The sequence below is a fragment of the Platichthys flesus genome, chromosome 23 (genome assembly GCF_949316205.1).
Source record: "Platichthys flesus chromosome 23, fPlaFle2.1, whole genome shotgun sequence".
In the NCBI taxonomy this organism is placed as follows: domain Eukaryota; kingdom Metazoa; phylum Chordata; class Actinopteri; order Pleuronectiformes; family Pleuronectidae; genus Platichthys; species Platichthys flesus.
In genome coordinates this window covers 4510993-4526056 of record NC_084967.1, presented here as the reverse complement: position 1 = coordinate 4526056, position 15064 = coordinate 4510993, and the positions used below count along the sequence as shown (strand labels likewise).

Here is a 15064-nt window from a genome sequence, read left to right as displayed (position 1 = left end):
TCATTTCCATTTACAACTGGCGATACACACCGAACAGGGAACAAAAGGTTGAAATACATGTTGAGTATCACAACGTTAACCCCCCCACTCCTTAACACAGACCTCACCCATACCACAGGTTCATCCAGCTCGTCCACCCTTAAAATAAATGATACGAGTTTCTCAGAATTTGAGAATCTCCCACTTGGCTGAAACTTAAATATGATAGGGCAGCATCCATAACATTTTACATGCATCTCCCTTTTTGTGTCTTTTCCCTGTGAATCATAAGAGCTACAAAAAAAATTGTGGATTCTTAAAGGTCACAATACACTACAGCACTTTATTGGATGTTATTACAAATTTCAGCAGACATCTACAAACACTAGATTGGTTTTATTTTTCTGAATAAAAATCCTCTTATCCTCATCCTTATTCTGTGGATGTAAACTTGGTATAATCGGCTCCTGACAGCTCAAACATGAAATCTTTCCACTGTTATGCCCTTCTCCATGTGTGTGCGCATGTGTCTCTTCAGCCTCGTGGATGTAGAGAAACACTTCTTACAGAACAGACAGCTGTGTGGCTTCTCCCCGGTGTGTGTCCGGATGTGCATGTTGAGGTCGGACGAGCACCTGAACCTCCTCTCACAGTAGGAGCAGGGATACGGCCTTTCTCCTGTGTGGATCCGTTTGTGGAGGAGCAGCTCACCAGAGGTGAGGAAGGTCTTTCCACACTGGGAGCACTGGTGCGGACGCTCTCCTGTGTGAGTCAGGTTATGCCGAATGAGGGAGGTCGACTTGGCAAATCTCTTGCCACAGCGTGAGCACGCAAACGGACGCTCCCCGGTGTGAGTATTGAGGTGTTCGCTCTGAGCACGCTTGGTTTTAAAGCTCTTGGGGCACTGGGAGCAGCTGAATGGCCTAAAGTTGCTGTGGCTGCGCTGATGTCGGCCCAGCTCTCCCTGTGTGAGGAACGTCTTCTCACAGGTGGAGCAGACGTACGGCCTCTCACCTGTGTGGATTCTCTCGTGGCGTGTGAGGCTGGCCAGCTGGGTGAAGCTCTTCTCACAGTGGGAGCACTGGAAAGGCTGCTGGCTATTGTGGGTCAGCAGGTGCCTGTTTAGAATTTGAAGCTGCGTGAAGCTCTTCCCACACTTTGCACATGGGTAAGGACGTTCCTTGATGTGGATCTGCTGGTGCTTATTCAAGAGCCACACGTGGGTGAAGCTTTTGCCGCACTCACAGGAAAATGGCCGCACACCTGTGTGCTTCATCTGGTGTCTCTTTAAATCCGAGGCCCGGCTGTAGATCTTCTCACATTGGGAGCATTTGTACTGACGCCGAACCACGTGTCCCTGCCTGTGCCTCAGCCGCTCCAGGATGCTTCCGAAGCTCTTGCCACAATTCTGGCATTTGTACTGACCACTGCCTTTCTCTGATGTCTCCTCTGCAACTACGACCTCTGTTGTCAAGTCTAAGGGAGGGTTGCATGTCTGGCCGCAGGCCGTTCGTTCAAAGTGCAGTTTGAGCAAACCCATCTGCGTGAACCGTTTGCCACACTGGGAGCAGAGGAAGGGCCGCTCTCCAGTGTGAATGCGTTGATGTCTGCTCAGATCCCAGGAGTTCTTGAAGCCCTTCTTACATTCCTCACAGGCGTACGGACGCTCGCCAGTGTGCGTCCGCTGGTGACGGGTCACGTCCGAGGCTCGGGTGAACGTTTTGCCACACTCCTGGCACGTGTGTGGGTCAGGCCTGTCGTGGATGGGGAAAGGCTTTGGGAACTCCGGGCACTGGACCTTCTTCTTGGGGGCCTCGGCTGTAGCTGCAGCCTTCTGGAACTTGCCGTATTGCTCTGGGTGACTGTGCTCGATGTGCTGCAGCAGGTAGGACTCCTGCATGTGGAAGAATGGACACTCGGAGCAGGCAAAGACCTGGGTGGACATCTCCACAGTGGTTCCTGGAGAATAACAGAAGATATAGAGAAGTTAGCTGCTCACGTCGGCCCTATTTAAATTAAGAAGACACCCAGACAGTTTCCCACGCTCATAAATCTTTTCTTGCTTTAACCTCGTTTTTTGAATATTATTTATTATATTTGAAGTAAAAGTGGTTTAATTTAAATATTTATAAAAAAATTTATACATTTCAGAGCTTGTCCTTTTATACTTTTACGTGAGAAAAAGGTTAAAACGGAGCTGATACTTGTAATTGAATCGTTTTTAACACAAGTATCTCTACCGGTACTTGAGTAAAGAGTGTGTGTACCACCTCTGGTCTTTAGTGAGGCTTTGGCTGAGGACAACAAAACAAAAACAAAAAAAACACGAGAAGTGGGCCGCAACATCTGGTTCTTTTACCTTCTGCACCGAGGTTTTCAAGGCTTTTATGGTGTTGCAGGAGAGACCTCAGGTCATCAGGGTTGGAGAGCGCCTGCAGGCAGTCCCTCAGTACTGAGGGGGCAGAGGTCAGCCATGAAACCGTCTGTTTACAAAAAAAGGAATGATTTATAAATATATATATATTTAAATATATTTCTATCTATATATGAGTGTGTTCATGTTAGAGCTGGGCGATATGGCCAAAAAAGTAAAGCAAGCAAAACTATTACACATCAGTCGATATCGATAATTATCAAGGTAAATGTCGGGTTTTTGTTTATAGACTGATTTGTGAAAGTTGTGGATTTAAACGTTTCTTTATGAGCAGAAAATTACAAACGTTTTTTACAAATCTGAGGCAAATCAATCATGGGTGAGGTGTAACACACGACTGATCGACCTCAGATTATTTATGTCACTTAGGTAACACAATATTTAAGCATTATATTATTTTATTTATTGGACCTTTGTTTTTTAAGATTAAGATGCATTTATTAAGATGCATTTATTAGTCCCAAACACATGCAAAGACATGCACAGGCACACTCATGCAGGTAGGTAAATATAACCTATGCTTTTGACCCATCTGGTGCAGGACACACAGAGCAGTGAGCGACCATGTACGGCGCCCGGGGAGCAGATGTTGGGGGAGTAAGGTGCCTTGCTCAGGGGCACTAGACAGGGTAGGGAGAATCCTCTTGGACTTTTGTGCAGATCAATCCAGGTTCGTCTTTTTGTTGTTTCTCCGTGGAGTCGAACCAGAGACGAACCAGAGACCTTTTCTGCCACTAGTCCACCGCCTCTCCCTTTATTGCCATTCATGGTAAACATACATTCAGACACATGCAGACATTTATTGATTTATTGCCCAGCCAAACTGATTGTTTGTCTCTTCCCACCTGGCCGAGGTCTGGTACTGGCAGAAGTTTCTCCAGTTTGGAAAGAAGCTCCCACACGAGCAGCTGCATGTCTGTGTCGTAGCTGAGACCATATTCTGCTGGAAAAACCTCCTGAGAAGGACCGAAGTGACAGACACTCAGAAATCCAACAGTGGAGGGTGAGGTAAACAATCAAGTAAAAAAAAAACAATAGAATCTGATGTTTCACATGAAGTGGTCTTGCCTGGTAAAAATGTTTCCTCTCTGCTGGGTCTTTGAGGAGTGATTGGATGAGCTCCACAAAAATGGCCTCCTCCGCATCCACCTCTGCATCTCCACTCTGAAATATACTGTCGTTGATTCGGGGGTCGTCTCGAAAACAATATAAACATATCAATGATACATCAGGATGTTTCCATGGGACAGGACCGGCCATCCCTCTGTGACACTTGACATGAACACACAGCACCAACAGGCTGTCACCTGTTCTTTTGGGAACGGTAATAAGGCCATTGTGAAAGAACACTTCTCGGACTTACCCCTGTGTGTCCTGGTGGGCGGATTCGTTCTAGGTGTGGCTGTATACGCGACATGTTGGCTGCTTCCTCCTTTCTACACAGCTCAAGAATAATCTGAAGAGACACAGCGAGACATTCGGTCAACTGTTTCCATGAAGTGTGACACTACTGTAGGATGATGTTTGGTCACTTGATCTCAGCCGGAACTCACTGACTCACTTTGGATCGCAGCCGGAGCAGCAGTTTGCCCCGTTGCTTTGGACTGAGCAGGTCTGGAACCGTGGCCGTCACCAGGGACACAAACTCGTCCAGCTTTTCGTAATCGTGGTGGTCCCGCCGCTGAGCCACCTGCCACATAGCGGCGGAGAGCAGCCGCAGAGGAGGGACCAGCAGCCTCAGTGAGGACAGTGGCAGGAAGACGTCTGCAGGGACACAGGCATGAGGAGGACGGGGTCATGATGTGTGTCTCCTTCATGTCAACTCAAATGTGTGCAGATCGGTCAATAGGGTTATTCCTCATCACACTTTGATTTTGCCTTCGGGTTTTTCGTACTTATTTGGTCACATGAGAAACTTATGGCACCAAAATGTTATGAACCTTTTTTATGAAGCTTTAAAAATATGATTCCAAAATGTTGTTATTGTGATATTTTTTGTTACCAAAACTTTCTGGAGGTGTTGATGACTTTATAAATTTACCTTGGTATAAAATCTGACCAATTGCAATTCCAAATGAACAGTTATTACTTATTAGTTAATAGTTATTTATTTATACTGGGGCTGAGAACCATTTCTCTGTGACCTATATTCAGAGAGATATGACCAATCGGAATGTACAGTCATGCCCACGAGTTCATTAGTCCATATCTCCCTCAATAAGGGTCTGAGATTTTGGTTGCACATGTTTATCATGTGACCAGATCAGCGTGGAAATGATAATGACTTGACATTAAATGGATTTATAGTATAACATTTCCTATTGCAATATTAGATGTTAAACTGAAGCTTGATCATTCAGTGTGTTAACTTTCTGTAGCACATGTTTTCATATGTCAGATTGATGGAGAAACTTTAATAAACTCACAAACTCAACTTAAAAAAGGCTCAACGAGCTGCTGGAAGATACAGCAGCTCTTTCCTCGTGTTTTCTACTCTTTTGGAGATAATGGAGATAATGAGATAAACACAGAGATACACTTTCCACAGCATGACATGAAATGATATGAACCTAGCACCTGGAGCTAACAACCAAAACAAGCAACACTCTGCTCGGCTCCTGGTTTAGCCTAGTTAGCTTCTTAGCCAAACACTGGACGATGCAGCCTTAACAGGTCTGGTTTCTCACTTGTAAGAATCAGAAGTGATATGTAATAATTTACTATGATTAGGTAAACTATATGCTAACTCTGTGATTTGGGGTGTTAGCTACGAGCTCTGCTGTAAGCTGGAGTTACATGCTAACGACTAGCTAAGCTAGAGCGCTGGTCAGCTGCTAGCTGCCGAACACTCAGTCAGCGAAGAGACGGACCTGTGTTTTCCAGAGAGGAGCAGCCGGTCTTCTCCATCATTCACACAATATAACGTGGCTTGTACAGTCACCGGGGAACTACACTGAGGTCATGTGGTTCATTGTGTGTGGATGCAGAGGGACTCCAGCCAGGCAGCCAGCCTTAGAAATTTAATGCGCGTCTATTTTGGATCTTACGGTACTTGGAGCTTAAAATAAGATGAAGACAAACATTTGATGTCACTGATTATGGAGGATTGAGTTCCACACAAGGTGCTAACAAGTATAATGCAAGGGTGTATGATATATTTATGTTTTTATTCATATGTAGAGTAAAGTTGGCTACTTTTTCACTAGGGCACTCAACTTGCTTGTTCTAAGTATTGTTTAAAAGAAATACTTGGAAGGTGACACAGATAATTCACGTCACTCATGTTTAAGGGGACCCCAACTCTCTCTGTGTCAGAAGATTTTGAAGTAAGATTTGGGGGGAAAAATCCATGGCGATCCATTCCTAATGGCTCTTGCCATATAACTCATATTATAGCTCATATTAAACATAAATACAAATGAGATCCTTGAGGTGACAGATATTTCACATCACTCTTGTTCATGGTTTCGCCACAGTAACTCATGTCACTGAGTTGTGTCTCCCGTCAACATCTGGCAGGCTCCAGATGAGTCAGCGGTTGGTGTCCTGGAGGAGCTGCTCTCAGATCAGGGCGTCAGTGAGCTGCTGGACAGTCTGTGGTGGAACTTGGAGGCGTATGATACATGAAACAAAACTTCCCATAGGGGCTCAATTGGATTGAGCCAATCGAGGCACACAGTGATGGGCTGTGAGCACAGGTCAACCCCTCAGCAACACTGGATTATAGCAACAATATGTATTAGTAATATACACAAATCCAAAATGTTCAGAATTGGTTTGCAAAAATCAGAAAAGAAAAGCAGGCTGTTTTATAATTAAATTCCTGTTAAATAAAGCAACGTGGAATGTACGCAGCTAATGGCGGCAACACAATAAACACTGTATTAATGGTTGTTGCTTTCTTGTGGCATTTTAAGGGATTAACTACCAATTTATAAACTCACTTTAATAATAATATTAACAGCAATAAATGTTATATCTATAGTGCTTTTCAAGAAAAACCCTGGTGTTTCACAAAATAAGATATAAATGCAAAGTTAGCAAATGATAAAAAAGCCAGCTCACACTTGATCAATAAAACTTACCAGATCAAAACAAGGACACAAATATCAAAATGTCAGCCAATATGTTAAACCACTTTTTCAACTAAGTGAGAGATTTCAGATCAGGACTTTCTTGATGTTTCGTTCAGATTTAGCAAAGCTCGCACTCAACTATACTCACTGTGACACTGTTTCTGATATAATAAAGACCAATAACCACTTAAGGACATAACACATTTAACAGCAGAAGTAATTTATCAAAGCATGGACATTAACTATATGATGATAGATACTTGAACTGCAACACCAAACTAAAACCAAATGAGTGCTACTAAGTGATTGGTATAAACACTTTATTTGCAGTATGTTCACTGTGCAAACTGTCAACATTTCAGTGCACTGAAATTGTTATTTCTCCTAAGTGACCCCACAATGGATCATCTTGATCTCATCAAACCTTTAAGATTTGAGATTGATCTTTTCTTTCCATGACTCGGTTGTTGAACAGATTATTTGGAGACAATCATCTAAAATATGTAAAATATGATACGTATGTGTACCCATTCATTCTGATTTAAGTGTCAACTTCATCAAAAACATTGCACAGCTTCACTCCACTAGGATAATTCGATATTAGTGATATTAGTGATAATACATAGCATAGATGTTAATTGTCAGACATTTCCTAGTCCTGATGATGCCATTGCCACTTTTCAATAATATAAATAATTAAATTGTTTCTTTTTCATGTGGCAACAAAATAAATCCACCCATGAAGTAACAGCAGCTGGCAACAGGTCACAGGAGGAGGGAGTTGTGTGGTTCAAATCTCTGATATGAAAGCAGGAGGCTACGTGTATAAAACTTCCAGGCACATGGTGCGAGGCGTGGAACCTCGATGTGTTGTGTCAGATAATGCAGCAGGAAAAGTCAGTCAAAGCTCGGTTAGCATTCCTCACGAAAGGGCAGGACCAGTCCTCAGTGTCTTCAGGCTCCACAGTCCAGGAGACAATCCTTTAAAATCACATAATCAAATGTTAAAGCCATGACAAAAAACAAGGGGCAAACATTCTGTGAGGAATACAAAGGTATAGGTGGTATTCACAACACAACAGACTGGTCAATGTGTGAACACAGGGTGTCTCAGAATGTAGGTGGAGATTATTTACATAATAAGGGTTATTTTGATCATTACTACTAATAAATAATGTTCCTGCGGTTCAATCCTCACTCTTCCCCATCTGCATTTCGAAGTACCTTGGGCATGACACTGAACCCCTAAATTGTCCCTCATAGATGTTGAATGCACTAACTGTAATTTGCTTTGGATAAAGCGTCTGCCAAATGACATGTAATGTCATGTGCTGATACTGAATTGAGTTAAAATGATATCACTCTGATGGGAACACTCACCAAATATTAGCTTATTGTGGACGATCGTAAATTCTTAAGACCATTTATTGTACACTTGGATGTTGTTAAAGTCTGTTGAAGTTCATGTATGAATGAACAGTCATAACTCAACCTCACACAACTCGTGCAGATGAAAATGGAACGTGTCTCTCACGAGAATCTGAGTTTCCCATTTAATTCTCACTAAATAACCACAATTTTAATCTATTCATTGAGTTTGTTTGTCACTTTGAGAACAAATAAATAAAACAACGGTTGAGCGCACACCGCTAACAGTAGCTCAGTGGGGACCTCAGGTGTTCAGCTCATATTAACTAGGGCTAAGTTAGTGTTTAGGGTGAGTGCTTAATAGATCAAATACTTCAAGGTCTTGGAAAGTTTATCTGAAATACACGTTTATAAATGACGGCTCAAAAAACGACCAAAGCAAAAGGTGCCGGCTCCATTCATCACTTTTAACTGCGTTATCAGCTCGGGAGCTTTGGACACTTCCGTAGCCGCCCTCTGCTAACAGCTGGAAGCTAACGAGTCTCACTCACCTGGTTACGGGACGATGAAATACATGAAGAGGAAGAAGGCGATGTCGAAGAGCACGAACACCCAGAAGTCAAACCAGTACGAGTGTTTGGGTAGAGACGCTTGAGCTCCTGGTTTAAACTGGCTCACGTCCTCCTCGGACTCAGTCCCAGGAGTTGACTTCAGCCCCATGATCACTTTGGTCTTCTTCTTCTGCTGATTCTTCTTCTTCTTCTGCTTTTGGGTTTCATTGGCGGTTGGCAAACAACGATTTGGTGCATTACCGCCTCCAGCTGGTATGGACCGTGTCTTATCAGAATCTGAATTGGGTTTTATTGCCTAGCAGGTTTAGACAACAAGGAATTTACTGTGGTTTATTTGTGCAAGTATATATATATATATACTATACAGTACTTGAAACATTATTCCGGAAAATGTGATTATTGTGGGCAAGAGGAAACAGTTCATCGTGTAATATTACACTGTCAGAAAAAGGAGCAAGAAAGAAGGCAGCTAATTGTAATACATGGAAAGATTAATGTAGATTTCGAATCAAGAGTTATCCTACAAAATAACACAAAAACAAGTGTTTTCGAATTTTCATTAGTTTACAATAGCGAATATAATTGAGAATATAATATTCTATTTGTTGTTCTGATGTCTATTTTTGATTGTCCTCTTTGCTGCTGTAAACTCCCCCATTGTGGGACTAATAAAGGATTATCTTATCCTGGATTGTGTTGTGTGATCTTTGATCATTTGTGTTTAACACTAGATGTCACAAACACATCACCTGGTTACCCACTGGACTCAGCAGTCGGTGCCTCCCGGTCTGTCAACACAAGAGATGTCAAGTAAAACCTTTATCATACAACACTTTAATACTAATCAGTGTTTTCATTGCGGTGATGAAAAACTGATGTATTTAACTCACATTGGAGATTTTACATTGTTGCAGGAACTTGACATTGCGGCTATATTTTAAACCTTTTTTTGAAACTCAAAATAACATTAGTTTCATTGTGTTAGATCAACTTCCAGAGTCAGTTCTTTCAAACTGTTTCTTCATGAACATATTGAATTCATATTTTGTCACTAGCATGTAGAGTCCTGTCCTAAAAATATAAAGATTCGATTTGTTATATATTCTCTAATGTTTTTAAGATAATCTGAAATAATAATGCATAATACAGTATATTGATACTATATTGGCACTAATATTAACATGCCAACACACTGTATCCCTGTTTTCAAAGAAAAAAACAAATATTTGATGTTATTCACTATCCCATTCATTTTTTCAAGGGAAACTTTATACCCATATACTCTGGCTCAAATTGTTATTTACTTCTACTTCAGTACATCCACCCACAACAAGTGCTTCTCAAAGGACACAAAAGACAAGAGCTCAGCATGTCGTTTGCTCGTGTGACACCAAATACCATTTATTAGGGCTTTACAAAGACTACAAAATCCTCCAGATGAGTTAAATCACTGTCTCTGTCTATTTACATGATATGTTACATACAAATGTACAAAATATAAAACATTTACGGACAAATGTTTCACCCAAAAAAAAGAAGAAAAACTCTTTCTCAAACCAGAGTAAATGCTATGGTTTTCAACTGAGATGTAACTGCAGAGTGTAAGTGGAGGAAAATAACCAGTTGATCATTAGCACTGTAGTTTACACTGTTACCGGTGACCAAGCTCCGACAGCTCGGGATCTACTGGCCTACATCTGAAGTGTAGAGTGGCCCAGAGGGTTAAATGTGGGATAGCCAAGCTCAGGTTTACTACAGGGGTGTAAGTTAAGTTAAGGAGCAACCTGCTACCACCGCAACTGCTCCATTCGCATGCAACCGCCCACTTTCGAGGACACGAGGTCGGCCAGATGCACGTGCGAGGCCACCCGAGGCTCGGCTGCGGAGGCACGTGAAGCTGAACACAGGTAGGATTGTGTAGGTTAGGATTGTCCTGAGGTCGTGACAATGGGACTTGTTGGTCTCTGATGGGCTTTGACTGACTAGTAGCACCTGTTGGTTGTCGGTAAGCGTTATACAGTACGGTGTGTCAGGTCAGCTTCGGTGCCTCGCGCAGCCGAACGGGGGGTTGGCGAGCTCGGGTTGAAACGTCCGCGGAGGAAGTGCTTCCAAGAAACAACAGGCATTCGTAAAGACAGAGAGGAGCCGGAGAAGATTTTGGCAGGATGAGGGGAAAAGTGCCTCTTTTTTTTTTGTTCTCAGTCTGTGATGTCAGTGAGGTCCCAATCAGTTTCTTACTGTACACCGTATGCCGCCTGCATTCGGCAAAACATCCAACCACCACAAGACACACACCTGTTTCTGACAGCGTGTTGAGTTTTTGCATTTCTCTTTTCTTTTTTTTTGTAGGTACAATAATTTACTCAGCGGGGTTAAGCATATTGTAACATCAACAGGGCAGAATGCATCTTTGATTCACTGTGCAAGACTTAAGTATTTACAACCCACCCCGACCTCAAAGTGTGCAAAACCAACCCCACTCGTTTAAACAGAGAGGACAATCGAAATTCAAAATGGCTTCCGTCCAATACACGCATACATAAAGGTAAAGGTCTCGTCTCAATGCATCCCCTTTAAAAAGCTTCAAAACATGCTCGTCAGGCTAGAAAACCCCAAAACAATGTGGTTGTGCTCCTGTCTGTTCAAGTGAGCCCAGCTCAACTGGGCGCAAAGCAACAACGAAAAATCACCCCCTCCCCCTTTTTTAAATGTTTTTACAATATTGGTCAGTTTTGAATTCAAATACAGCTTCAACTCTTTTATACTTCAGCTGTCAGAAACAAGAAAGGGGGGGGTTTGGAGGAAGAGGGAGTGACCACAAACCAAAGATGACAAGCAGCATCTTTGACGGAGCAGAAAGCGGATCGTCATCATTCACCTTTTTCTCACTACAGCCAATGGGAGGAGGAGCTGCCTCCCCAACGCTTGCACATTTAAGGCAGTGAGAAAGCACCAATATCATTGTTCCCTTATTCAGCTCTACAGCTGAAATAATTTAGATTTCTAGATTCGCTGCACAAGACTCTCAATCGGGTTCCAGATAGTTCCAAGCACAACATTGTCAGCTTCAATCATTTAATTATTACTGATATTTTGTTGACCGAACTAAAATGCTACCTCGATTTCACTAATATAGGCAGGAGTAAAAAATAATCAGTCTGCGGTTTTCCGGTTACTTTCAAAATGTCTCCATCACAGCAAACTCTACATGTTTCGTTGTCAAAGGAAATCAGCTATTTGCTCGGACCATCTGCTAAGCTCCACCCCCTTTAGATACTGTTACGTCTGTCAAGCTCTCCATCTCCGCAGTTTTAGATGATAATTACGCTACTTTCGTGACTCGGTTGAAAAAAACTGTGTGGCTTCCGTTTTCATGGCATCATGTAAAATTGGTCTTGAATGTGCACTTTGGCAGCTGCAAACATTATATCATGCTGTGTCATGCGTTCCGGGAAAGTCCACTTGCAGAAACTGATTTAGGTATTGTAAAGCTTATAAGCACAGTGGCTCATAATATTCACATGGTTAAGCTAGTTAGCGAGACATGCTAATGTGTGCAGATAACACTAGCACACCTTTTCTCTTCTTTTTCTGGTTTTGGAAAAGCTAAAAAAGTTACGCCATCCTAAAACCGTTTCATTTCTCTGTGTCTCTGCTACAAGATGGAGACATTCCAAAGCTTGACAGACGTGATTGGACAATCATTGATTGGGTGGGGAGGAGCTCAGCGAATGATCAAGTGATACAGTTGTGTGTTTGAAAAGAAGGCGCCGTGACAACATGCTTCAGATGTGAGGAAAGCTGAAACAACTTAATCCAAGTCTACAACCACGGGCGGCTCTGCATTGTGATGGGAAGTGTGTGTGAGTGTGTGTGTGTGTGTTTTTGATGTGAGTGTGCATTTGGCAGTTAATCAAAGAGAGACATTGGCACTTGTCCATTTTTTCTTCACAGTAGCGATGTGGCTGGGTGACACAAACAATGCGTGTTGCTTGTGCTTGTTGGCATGCGGGGCAGCGGCTTGGCAGTGCCTGACACTGAAGAGGTTCAGGGCTGGAGACCAGCACCATGAGGCTCAACTGTCCACTGAGCTGGAGGGACGCATGGGTGTGTGTGTGTGTGTTTGTGTGTTTGCCAGTATGTTATGATAATGTTAGTGTTTTGAATCTAGACGGGCTGTAGAGGCTTTGCCATCATGGAGATACAGAATTGCCTGTGCACTATTTATGTTTAGAAAAAGCAAAGACACAAAAAGGTGATATAGTGGTAAACATCGAGACAAAAAAATTTTCTTCAGCCCAACCTGATTCAGAATCAGAAACTTGTGTGAAGCCAGTTCAGCAAACCACAACATGCTGCTGGTTTTTGACTAAAACAAACTGATGCTGTGACTAATTTGTAAGAGCTCAGAGACTCCAAGATAGCCACCAGAGGGCACTGTATAACCCCCCAAAAAACTGTGTTGTCCTTCTCCCTGCCTCCCTCCTGTTGGAAATCAGGTACCTCAGAGGTGTTTGAGGTACAATGCCTTGCTCAATGACACTTTGGCAGGCTGGATCATTGGTCTATTGAAGGCATGAACTGATTAAAGGAAGGTCTCCCCCTGCTGCCTGTTTGTAAGTGCATGTATATGTGTGTGTGTGTGTATGCGTGTGTTGGTATGTGTGTGTGAAGCACCTCCTTAAACAAGGAATGACATAAGAAACAGAACCTGTCCCCGCCCTTGTAAACATCTGAAGATATATCTGGGTTTTAAAATAACAAAAAACCCAGTTTTGTCATGTCGACCTCTTCTCCCCTTCTTTCTGACACTTTGACGCCCAAAGTTGAAGTAATGGTGAGTAACCTGTGGCTCGTCGCGGCTGAGCACAAACCTTTTACTCTTTGGAATTCAACTTCAGATAAAGGGCCCGTCTACAGATATTTGAAGAGTTGTATATTTTAAATGTGATACATCCATTAATGATTACTCGCTATCTTCACTGTTTGATGTCAGCAAAAGTGAAACGATCCAACCTGAATGATTGTTTTCCATATAATACTTTGATTTAATATTGCACCATCCTCATGTAGAAAATAGGGGTTTAACCGTGAAACGATGGATGTAACAGTTTGGATGATAACACTTTTCATATGCCATAGATCTGTGCACTACTTGGGGCATATCTGACAGTGTTGGGGGTTTGAATGTTCCCAGGCTGGTGGGGTCCAAGGGTGCGGTGTGTCCCAGCGCAGCTCTCGCTCTCATAGTGCCGACTCCAGTGAGGAGTCCAGCTGGTCGTCATGGTGACTGGTGCTGTCGCTGTCGCAGCTCTGTGTGCTGGAGTAGTTAGCCGCCTCCTGCAGCCGTAGCAGCATATTCATCTGCAAACACAACACAGCAAACAGATTGGGAACAGAGACTGAGGATGGAGAACTACAGACAGATCAAGCATGAGAACTTACAAATACACACAAAGACATAGTAAAGTGTTTCTTGGAGTTACTTACACACAACTAAGCTAACTGCCTCCTAGCTATACTCTACAGTCATTAATCAATTTTGGTAAGTATAGAGCTGACATTAATAAAATGGTTTGATGTGATTCATGAACAGGGCAAAATATTAGGATCACTGTTCAATATGGTGTTGTTCTGTAAACTCCAGTAAAACGCCACCATCTACTACAAACTATTTCTTCCGTTTCTAAACTAAGGTTAAGGTTTCCAAGTATATCTGAGATGCCACTGTACTTACATCTAATAAATACACACAATATAAGAACTCACAACCTCAGTCTTTGAATTTAGCAATTGTGATAAAAGCACTCTAAACAAACTCTCAGTAAATCACCACAATAACACAGCAGAACCTCTCATCCCTGTAACAGAGCTAATGGTCTAAATAATGCAGCAGTGCTGCTGCAGCTGGTGCATTGCTTCAAGAGTTCCTTAAACGAGTCTTGGCACACCTGTGCTCAAAGTGGACACACGCGCGCACACACGCACGCACACGCACAGACAAACACACTAGAGGATCAACTATTGAGAGAGAGAGAAAATGGGTGGAGAGAGAGAGAGAGAGAATTAATTTCCATTTGGGGGGTTATTGCATCCCAAAAGGAATTAAAGGGTAGTCATCCAAAAACAACTGGCTTGATTTAGCAACTCTGTGTGTGTGTGTGTGTGTGTGTGTGTGTGTGTGTGTGTGTGTGTGTTTGTGTGTGTAATGAGGTTTCACCTAAGAGCTGATAGTACTAAGCAACTTCACCTGCTTGTTTTTTTATTGTTCCCTATTTAGCAGAAGAAAGGACACTTTCTTTGGAAACGAGAAACCTTGATTTGAGGAACTCTATGAATAATGTATATGTAATGTATATAAATATTTGATTCGATTAAATTGAATCCCGTAATTAATGGGTTATGATGAGGGACATATATTCATCTCAGTCACACCTTCTTTTCTTTTCTTTTTCCTTATTTACTCATTTTAATTTCCTGTTATACTGCAATTTAAAATAGAGTCTGGTTCCTTAACTTTCCACTAAGTTGTTATTTTCATAATCGATTTTCTTTTATTAAATGCCTAAAATAAACTCCCCACAGTGTGCTCCTTAATGACACAGATTAATGTCTAACTGCTTGTGTGTTATGTC

General features: G+C 42.3%; 2 protein-coding genes and 1 long non-coding RNA gene across 6 annotated transcripts in view; all 3 read right to left on the bottom strand.

Annotated features, from left to right (window-relative positions):
• Nucleotides 1-301: 301 nt before the first annotated feature.
• On the bottom strand, nt 302-5429 carry LOC133948950 (zinc finger protein ZFP2-like). The gene is made up of 7 exons (XM_062383048.1): nt 5284-5429; nt 3975-4177; nt 3777-3869; nt 3482-3577; nt 3259-3369; nt 2339-2462; nt 302-1938 (listed from the first exon to the last, which is right to left on the bottom strand). The coding sequence occupies exons 1-7, from the start codon at nt 5321-5323 to the stop codon at nt 455-457; spliced, it is 2151 nt and encodes a 716-aa protein (XP_062239032.1). The 5' UTR covers nt 5324-5429; the 3' UTR covers nt 302-454.
• Nucleotides 5430-6792: 1363 nt separating this feature from the next.
• On the bottom strand, nt 6793-8639 carry LOC133948951 (uncharacterized). Its single transcript, XR_009920106.1, has 2 exons — nt 8409-8639; nt 6793-7470 (listed from the first exon to the last, which is right to left on the bottom strand). It is a non-coding gene; the product is annotated as an uncharacterized LOC133948951 (long non-coding RNA).
• Nucleotides 8640-9799: 1160 nt separating this feature from the next.
• nav3 (neuron navigator 3) overlaps nt 9800-15064 on the bottom strand; it is a 181751-nt gene continuing 176486 nt past the window's right edge. For all 4 annotated transcript variants that reach the window (XM_062382744.1, XM_062382745.1, XM_062382746.1 and 1 more), the window contains one exon: nt 9800-13793. In XM_062382744.1, the coding sequence (XP_062238728.1) occupies nt 13674-13793 (120 nt within the window). In that variant the 3' untranslated portion in view covers nt 9800-13673. The remainder of the gene's footprint in view (nt 13794-15064) is intronic.

What these genes read in the sequence shown, in the direction of transcription:
- LOC133948950 (XM_062383048.1), bottom strand. Translation starts at nt 5,323, where the DNA reads ATGATGGAGAAGACCGGCTGCTCCTCTCTGGAAAACACAG. An exon ending in CTCCTCTCTGGAAAACACAG is followed by an intron (nt 4,178 to 5,283) that starts GTCCGTCTCTTC and finishes GTGTCCCTGCAG; the next exon opens with ACGTCTTCCTGCCACTGTCC. An exon ending in GCCCACCAGGACACACAGGG is followed by an intron (nt 3,578 to 3,776) that starts GTAAGTCCGAGA and finishes AGTATATTTCAG; the next exon opens with AGTGGAGATGCAGAGGTGGA.